Genomic DNA, 8,481 nt, shown 5'->3' with positions numbered 1-8,481 from the left:
TAGAAATTACTGTAAAATCACATAAGGCTGGCTGGTGGTGTGTTTGTTTATTACAAGGGAGTATTGGGAGGAGGAGTCAAAAGTGGGTGGCCAGCACCCTGACTGGACTATATTAGAAGACACTTGTCACACTGGCACCACTCCTGGAAAATTCTAACAGTAGCTTGAAAATGCTTCAAGGCAATCCAGCCACAGGTCACCCATCAGTTTGGCTGCTGTTGCTGTTTTCACTTCACAGTTCAGCACTTGGCATCCGCAATGGTAAGTTAATATTTCTTCATTTTTAATTTCAGACAAAAAAAAACAAAAAAACAAAAAAAAAACATGTGAATGACAGTTATCCTGAAGGTGATTTAAGGTATGTTTGAAAATATAATGCCATGTTATTTGTAACCTGCCCTATTGAACTTATCAGCCTTTTTGCTTCAGTATTGTGCATTGCAGCAAACCACAATCCCACAATCGCACAAAAAAAAAAAAAAAAAAAGTTCATTTGATTGTTAGGAAGGAAATTGTTAATTTGTGTCTTGGAGCATCGTTGAGTGCATTACTTGACTGCAACCACAAGAGGCGCTGTTTATTTTGTACTGTACGTTTATTAAAAAAAAAAAAAAAAAAAAAAGCAAGACCAATTTCACTGACTGAAAATATCTTGAAAAGGGGTTAAAATTAGGCAAGGCGAGCAAACTTGTCAATATAATTGTAATTAAGAACGTTTTAAATATTTTAGAAGGGCAAAAATAATTGTTTATTTCGATGTAACAGCACAAAATGACAACTTCCTTAATTTTCAAAATGTATATTTTTATGTAGAACGCCTGTGTCTGAATGATGAAGAAAAATTAATACTAAATAATCTGTTTTTTATTTTTAATTTTTTTTAAATTAAATTGATTTTTTTATTTTATTTATTTTTTTCCTTGCACACCAAATATCCCAAGATTCAACTCCAGATCAGTCAAAATAACATCCAAGCAATATTTCAAAAGCTGAGCTGAAATCGAAGTGGTGAAATAAATCACTACCTTGCCTGAGTCCTTACTGCAGTTCATTTATCATGTTTTACTGGGAAACAATAATCAGGATAATTCAGAATAAAAAAAATAAATAATGGTAGTGCATTATTCTCTATGCCATCGTGCAAATTCGATGCAACTTCGTTTGCATGACCTCATATGTAAGTAAAACAAATCTAGTTGGAGTGAGCCTTCTGCCTGGTTCCTAACTTAAAGTTGCTCTATGTAACAAGTTGTCCAAAAATATCTACAATAGCCTTTTTGACCATTTATTATATGCAAACGTTTTGTAATTAGATTAACACCTGTTTACAATGGGTAGGCCGTGGTAGTATGGATTCTAAATTCAATTTCCAAATTAGGCAGCTTTATGGTCCTGTTTTTTTGTTTATAAAAATATATACATTTTTAATCTCTTCCTGTTTACAAAAAACATAACTTTTAATTTACCAAATTGTGACAAAAGAGCCTGACGCCAGTGTTTGCAGTATTTATTTATGCAGTACTTATTTTTTTTTGCAGGCTTTATCATATTCAATGTGAACCAAACCGTGCACTGAGCAATTATACATTTATGAGGCTTTCACTGTTGTATGTCGGCAACCACAACTACATTGAGGAACATAAATTAGTTGACCTAAGGCATATTAGCGAATCAAGCACCTGCCTAAAATCGCCGCGACCACTAGAGGGTCACCAAGAGCTCTTAACGGTCAACACAGTCTAGAAAATTGACCAGAAAAAGAGTAACGTGAAAAAGTCAAACGTTTATATTAAATTCTTTTAAGTTAAAAAAAAAACATTAAAAAAAAAATGTTGTTTTTGTCCGTAACATTTTCTCATTTTTTAAAATAAAAAAACAGTATCACAGATTACTCAATTTACAGTAAATAAATAAATTGTAGGCTGGTTTATTTTGTTGTTTAGCTTCTTTTAGTCAGCCTATATCCATATGCAGGATCCTGCTTACATTGTTTTATCACTTTTGTTCAATTAAACCAAAGTCTGCTGTTGTTGCTGAATTTTCTAGGATTATAAAGAGTTGTTAGGAGGATAATATTAAAAAACACTGCTGCGATGAGTTCATGCTAATAGATGCGTGAATGATCAATAATCAACATGGCAGAAATAGAGGACTCGAAATGTAATTTCTCTTAGGGGCCCCATGTCGTGGGCCGACTCTGGTGACCTTGTCTTGTGAGTGCTGTCAAAGATTTCCTCTCGACTTCTGTTAAAACATCATCTACACTTTTAAAAAACAAAAACAAAAATGCCGTTTCTGTTTTGTTTTTTCCCCCACGTCATTTAAGCCTCTGTGTTCTTCCCACGGACCTTCTCTGGCCACGCTGAGGACTACATGGAGCCGTCTGTGCTTGACGGCCTTGGCGACGACGCCGGTTCCGGTTCCCAGCCCGAACCTGTGAGAAGACACCGCATCTCACATCGTCCTCCTCACAGGCACTACTTCGTCTCCGATGAGGCGAAGCGGTTCCTGCGTAGTTCCCTGGCCACCACCTTCGTCCCAACAGTCTACACCATCGTCTTCATCATCAGCGTGCCCCTCAACCTCGTCGCCGCAGTGATGTTTGTGCACCCCGTCCGTCCCCGAAAGCCCGCCGCCATTTACATGTTGAACCTGGCATGCGCCGACCTGCTCTTCGGCCTGCTCCTCCCTTTCAAGATCGCCTACCATTACCACGGCAACAACTGGATCTACGGCCCGTTCATGTGCCGGGCGGTGACCGCCGCCTTCTACTGCAACATGTACTGCTCGGTCCTGCTCATGGCGTGCATCGGCATCGACCGCTTCCTGGCCGTGGTCTACCCCATGAACTCGCTGACGTGGCGCAGCCGTCCGACGGCGTGGGCCGCGTGCGCCTCCATGTGGCTGCTCGCCCTGGCGGGAGTGGCGCCCCTCTTGGCCTCGGGTCAGACCGCGTACCTGCCCCACCTGGACGTCACAACCTGCCACGACGTGCAAGATTCCGAGAAACTGAAATCCTATTATCGTTACTTCTTCCCCATCTACTGCTCCGTGTTCTTCTTCATCCCGTTTGTCTCCACGGTGGCTTGCTACGTACGCATCATCCAGGCTTTGGCGGCCTCCAACGTGGAGAACCGTTCCAAAAAGACTCGGGCGGTGGTGATGGCTGCGCTTGTGCTGGTTGTGTTTGTGGTCTGCTTCACCCCCGCTAACGTTATCTTGATGGTCCACTACGTCGAGGTCGACCGCAAGTCCAGCGACAACTCCTACCGGGTTTACCTGCTTGCCATGTGCGCAGGGAGCCTCAGCTGCTGCCTGGACCCGCTCCTCTATTATTTTGGCTCATCTCAGTGCAGGAAACGGGTGACGGCGCTGTTCGGATGCCATGAGACGCAAAGCAGCGCGCACACGCAGACCACCAGAACCAGCGGGAGGAAGGACGGCAGCAAGTCGTGCAAATTGGAGCTTGTTCAAAGTGGGTCGGGGGGCCGGTACTCTAATTACAAAAGCAAACTGTAATGCGTCATAAAAATCAATTTTATTATACAAAGTTTTGCTGGTTGCGGAGATTTGTTATCCTTTATCAGCATTACATGATCATCAGGCCTTTGAGATCTCCATTTTGTATCATAAACATAGCTTGGCTTGAACAAGCTTAGCTACGAGATTAGACTTGTGTTGCTGATCAGATAAATTCTAATAGGCACAATAGATACATCTACATAATCTGATTTAAAACAGCTTCAGTTTCAAGAAAGCTTTTTTTTTTTTCATTATTGTTGTTTTGCTTGTCCATTTGAACTTAAATGGAAAGTCAGTCCAAACATTTTCTTTATAATATGTTCTGTACGCTGCCAACTACTGATTCATTGATATTGCATTTGTGGAATCTGGCGTTTTTATTCAACCCAGGGGGCGGCCATTTTGCCACTTACCGCAATTGAAAGCGGCTTCTGAAGCTGAGCTGTGATTGGTCTTTACGTGATGCTGCATTTAAGGAAAGTGGGAAGTCTGACTTTTACGACTTCATACTAGGAGCTCAACTCAAGGTTATTTATATCGCGCTTTCAAACAGCTTGAGCTGTCACAAAGCGCTTTATAGAAACACAAAAAACAAACATAACATAAAACATTAACACCAATACAATACAAACACAACAAGTGAGGTGGGGACAGACAGTGAATGGCAAATCATAATTTACAAGATTTTAAACAAATATTTATGGATTGTTACTTTAATTTAGCATTTTGAAATAGATTCACATCACACAACATCATTTGGAATGACAGTCAGCGAATCAGCAACCTTTGCCATCATCCACCCGGAATCGGCCATCTTTGTTGTTTACATTGACCACAAATGATTTGAGGTTGCAAGTGGGCACACTGGATTTCAAGAATATTAAGTTTGTGATAGTAATATAAGACAGGGGGAAAAAAGGAAATAATGCTCAATACTTTGATAATAATTGCAAAACAGTTTATTCACAGATGTAGATTTATTAAATGTTGACCTCTGTTTTTGATTTTTTTTTTTTTTTTTTTTTTTTTTATAAGGAAATTGAAGGGTTTGCAAGGACATTAAGAAGGGTTAAGACGAAGCAAGCCTTGTTGGTATTTAATAACTTGAAGAAATTACTGTCTGATTTGACCTTTTTGAGTTTTTTTCTTTTTTCTTTTCTTTATTATCTTGGTCGACAGCACGGTTCTGTTATGTGTGCTCAGTTTGATTTGTCTGTTTCCCAAGTTTCCCACGTTCTTCTAATGCAGCATAAGCCCTGAACATCTGTAATGTCATTTGTTTACAGAAAATGTCAAAATGGCCGCCCCCTTAGATGGATAAAAACAGATGGATTGTGCTGCTACAAAATGTGCTTTTTTTGGCCTATAAAGATGACTTAAGTCTTAATTATAGTTACAACTCTACACTTTTGGGTCTAATTAGATTGTGCAGGTGTGCCTAATGTTAACACTGGCGAATGTTTGTTTTTTCTTTCGCTTACTTCACATGGTCTATGTTACAAGGTTTTAATAATAGTTATACTACGTATAGAGCAGAAATTGGATTATGTGTGTTGCTGTTGGTTTCACGTCGTGTTCTGTTTTGTTGAACTTTGCTATTTCCGAGTGTTATTGAATACATCACGCGACCACGGGAGGGGAGTGGTGACGAAGAGGTGGACGTTTTGGAGAGTACAGTACATAGTTGCACTTTGGTCTCACGCTGTTGTCCTGGTTTGTCAAGATTCAATGATTCTCATTCAAATTAGATACAAAAAAAAGGTGAGATAAACAACTAACTACCGTTTAACGTCATGTGTTTAACGTTAGAGTATACTTTGTCTAGAAGCAACTATACTGTCTTATTAAAGATTCATCTTGGAGTCTCAGTCCGTGCTCTGCTTGTCATCAGGACACAGCTCTGGGACAGGAAGACAGATAAAGACAAAAGGAAAGAAAGACAACATGATGTAAATAACAAAAATGACTTTTAGGGTGAGAATTACAGTCACTTTTGAAGGCCAGTCCATCATTTCCATCGTGTGGCAACATAACTCACAATCAGTTATTCAAGTCAACAAAAAAACGCTCACCTGTAATTCCGTCATATTTATGGAAGTTCTCCAGGAAGTTCAGACAGCCAACTTGCTTTTTGAACACTTCGATATCTTTCGGATCGATTGATCCACTCCGTGCTATATGAGGGGGGTTCATCTTTATTTTAAAAAGTGACATTTGACTTGATATGTGAGAGGCAGAATGAGAGCGTTGCACACTTACTGAACTGCATGATGAATCTACCCTTGACGTCAAGGTTTTGGAAGGTGTCTGTCCACAGGAGGCAGTCGGGGCATGTCTTCAAGATGTAGCCTTTGTGGTCGCAAAGGTTTTCTTTTGGAAAACGCGCACATTCTGGTTATGCAAGATTATTTAGCCTACATACAAGTCAGATCTGGTACAGCAAATATACAAAGATATTTTTGGCTCTTGCAATACTCTTACAAGCACAACCCAACATGATCAAATTAAACATTTGGGTTTAATTAAAATCTGCCATAACAAGTAGAATGGAATACAACAGTGGTTCTCATTTTTTTTTTACTACCACTTCATAAAAATAACTGTACTTTCAACAGTTTAGATAGGTCAATTTGTAAAAAAAATAAAAAGAATCACACTCACAGATTTGTATTTTTTTTTATTTTTGCAAAAATATGAATGTGACCAAATTGTTACCAAATTGATAGGTATGCTTCAATATAAAAGTTTTTTTTTAAGTATTTAATCAAATATTTTAATGTTAATGTTTGTATTTATATTTAATGTGTTTGTGTTTTCAGTACAGCAGCATGGAAATGCTGTAGGCCTGCTGAAAAAATAAATAAATAAATAAATCAGTTTTTTGGTTTCATCATTTTTATGAGATTGTCAAAATATAAGAAATGCTATTCAATTATACTACAAAACTAACAATGTAACCTCTCTGAAAATGAAGTGACCATTAAAGGCAGAATGTTTGTAGTGTTTCATGATGCCTCATGATTAATTAATTAATTCATTATTCTTCATTATGGCAGCTTCTTAGTGGCGTCTAAATTCAATTAACCACACTTTCACCCATCTGCGATCCACTTACTGCGAAAAGTGATGGCGAGTTCCGTAACTGTTGCGTTGGCTTCCCCAAAAATGCAACGATTGCTGTAGGACAACAACATAATATAATTCAAGCTTGCAGTTTGTCCAATTCAAAAATGCCTGCAACAATATCAAGTAACTTACAAGCAGTAATCGCCCCATCGCAATGTGACAATATTATTTTCCGATGTCGGGGACACGTCTATCCAGGAGCTTTTCAAAGACGCTACCGCCTGGTGGTATGGCAGCGGATCACCTGCTCCCATAACGTACACCCATTTGCCAAATACCTGCAACAACAAGATCAATTAATCATCAATTTTATTTCTTTATAAATATCAAGGACATGATAAAAACGACACAAACATTAAATTCCGAATCACATTTTGCGCAGGCAGCAACTGATTAATTAAATAATTTTGTTTATTAATGAAAGTAACACATCTTATACGTTGACATCAGCAAGGATGAGATGAAAATATTTTCATAATTCTAATTCAATAATATAAATTAAAAAGATTCTGACTTGTCTTAATGTGCAATTAGTCAGGAATTACATACATGTAAAAAGTTGCTTTCAAATTCATGTAAACAGGAAATAAAAAAACCCAGTAAGAAACAAAATAAATCAGCCTTTAAAATTCTAATTTTTCATGAATTTATGGGAAAAAGAGATGAAAATAATGGTTTCGACTTTCGATATTGATTATTCGATTTTATAAACCCAGCCCTATAAAAAAAAAAAAAAAGATCACGTAAGCAATTATATATTTTTCATATATTCTGATTAATTTGATAAACTGCTACATATGAAATTTATGTTAAGGTGATAGACAAATATACTAAAGTAATTTTCAAGATTTTGGGGTGGCCAACAGCCCCTTATCCCAATAAACTAGATCCACTCCTGCACTTAAAAACAGCCGAATCCCACCACCAGATTCAAAACCAAAACAAGATCAAACTGTAGTAAACTGACCATTTTTAAAACCATACACTACTTGAGGATTATTAATGCATTACTTTCATAAATACAACCTCGACAGAGAGCAGAAAAACTATTTTTGCTTCTAAAATTGAATTTCCCACAGTGGATTGTTATTTTAGTCATAAATACTTTATTTGTATCTTTGCATAGTTAGAAATACTCAACACTAGCCTTGTGGGTTGGTTCAAATGTCATCTTTTGTTTATGTTTTGGAATGCTGAGAAAAGGATGGATGGCCATAAATAGCCCTCGGGCCGTAGTTTGTATTAATTGACACTATTTTTTAAAAAGTGTCAATCAAACTTAAACATTATTATCTTTTCCCCCCAACCATAATTTATCCAAGGTACATATTTTATACCAAACCAACATCTTTAACCCCTCAATGAGATGAATAAAACAGCTCAATTTACCGTCTGCGGGTCCTCTGGCACGAAAGGTTGAACGAGGTCCTCGCAGTCCGGTGCAGAAGCCCCACAAAGTGCGGCGAGAGCACACAAAAAATAAACAACAGGCCAAGTCATGTTCTCACTGCCTTGCTGTAACCGTGTCACTGCCCAATACTGATCTCGCTCTACGCTCTCAAAGAGTAAAAAAAAAAAAATGGGTGTGTAAAGTTCTGCCGTAAGAAAGGATGTGTTGTGCACGCGCACAAAACGCACCAAGCGCTGTGAACGATGGTGCTGAGACCTGCTTTTAAGCGCTGAATGACCATTTCAAAGGTCCTCTGTCGGCCTTGAAAGGACTCTGGGCGGAGTGCCACGAGTCCTCTTTGGATGAACGGGGAAAAATCGTTTCTCTTGTGTAACGAATGTTGTTTTCCCGTAAAGGATTTGTGTTGCGGTGACAAAGTTTCC

The 8,481-nt window shown here is 38.4% G+C and overlaps 2 protein-coding genes across 2 annotated transcripts; one reads left to right on the top strand and one right to left on the bottom strand.

The window, feature by feature from the left end:
• Nucleotides 1-158: 158 nt before the first annotated feature.
• f2r (coagulation factor II (thrombin) receptor) lies at nucleotides 159-4,430 on the top strand. Its single transcript, XM_077522754.1, has 2 exons — nucleotides 159-261; nucleotides 2,327-4,430. Exons 1-2 carry the CDS (start codon nucleotides 171-173, stop codon nucleotides 3,517-3,519), a joined length of 1,284 nt encoding a protein of 427 aa, XP_077378880.1. The 5' UTR covers nucleotides 159-170; the 3' UTR covers nucleotides 3,520-4,430.
• Nucleotides 3,520-8,349, bottom strand: LOC144019595 (uncharacterized). The gene is made up of 6 exons (XM_077522755.1): nucleotides 8,038-8,349; nucleotides 6,781-6,926; nucleotides 6,638-6,699; nucleotides 5,782-5,892; nucleotides 5,595-5,696; nucleotides 3,520-5,422 (listed from the first exon to the last, which is right to left on the bottom strand). The coding sequence occupies exons 1-6, from the start codon at nucleotides 8,146-8,148 to the stop codon at nucleotides 5,388-5,390; spliced, it is 567 nt and encodes a 188-aa protein (XP_077378881.1). The 5' UTR covers nucleotides 8,149-8,349; the 3' UTR covers nucleotides 3,520-5,387.
• Nucleotides 8,350-8,481: the final 132 nt, after the last annotated feature.

The sequence above is a fragment of the Festucalex cinctus genome, chromosome 5 (genome assembly GCF_051991245.1).
Source record: "Festucalex cinctus isolate MCC-2025b chromosome 5, RoL_Fcin_1.0, whole genome shotgun sequence".
NCBI lineage: Eukaryota > Metazoa > Chordata > Actinopteri > Syngnathiformes > Syngnathidae > Festucalex > Festucalex cinctus.
This window is presented reverse-complemented; position numbering and strand designations above follow the sequence as displayed.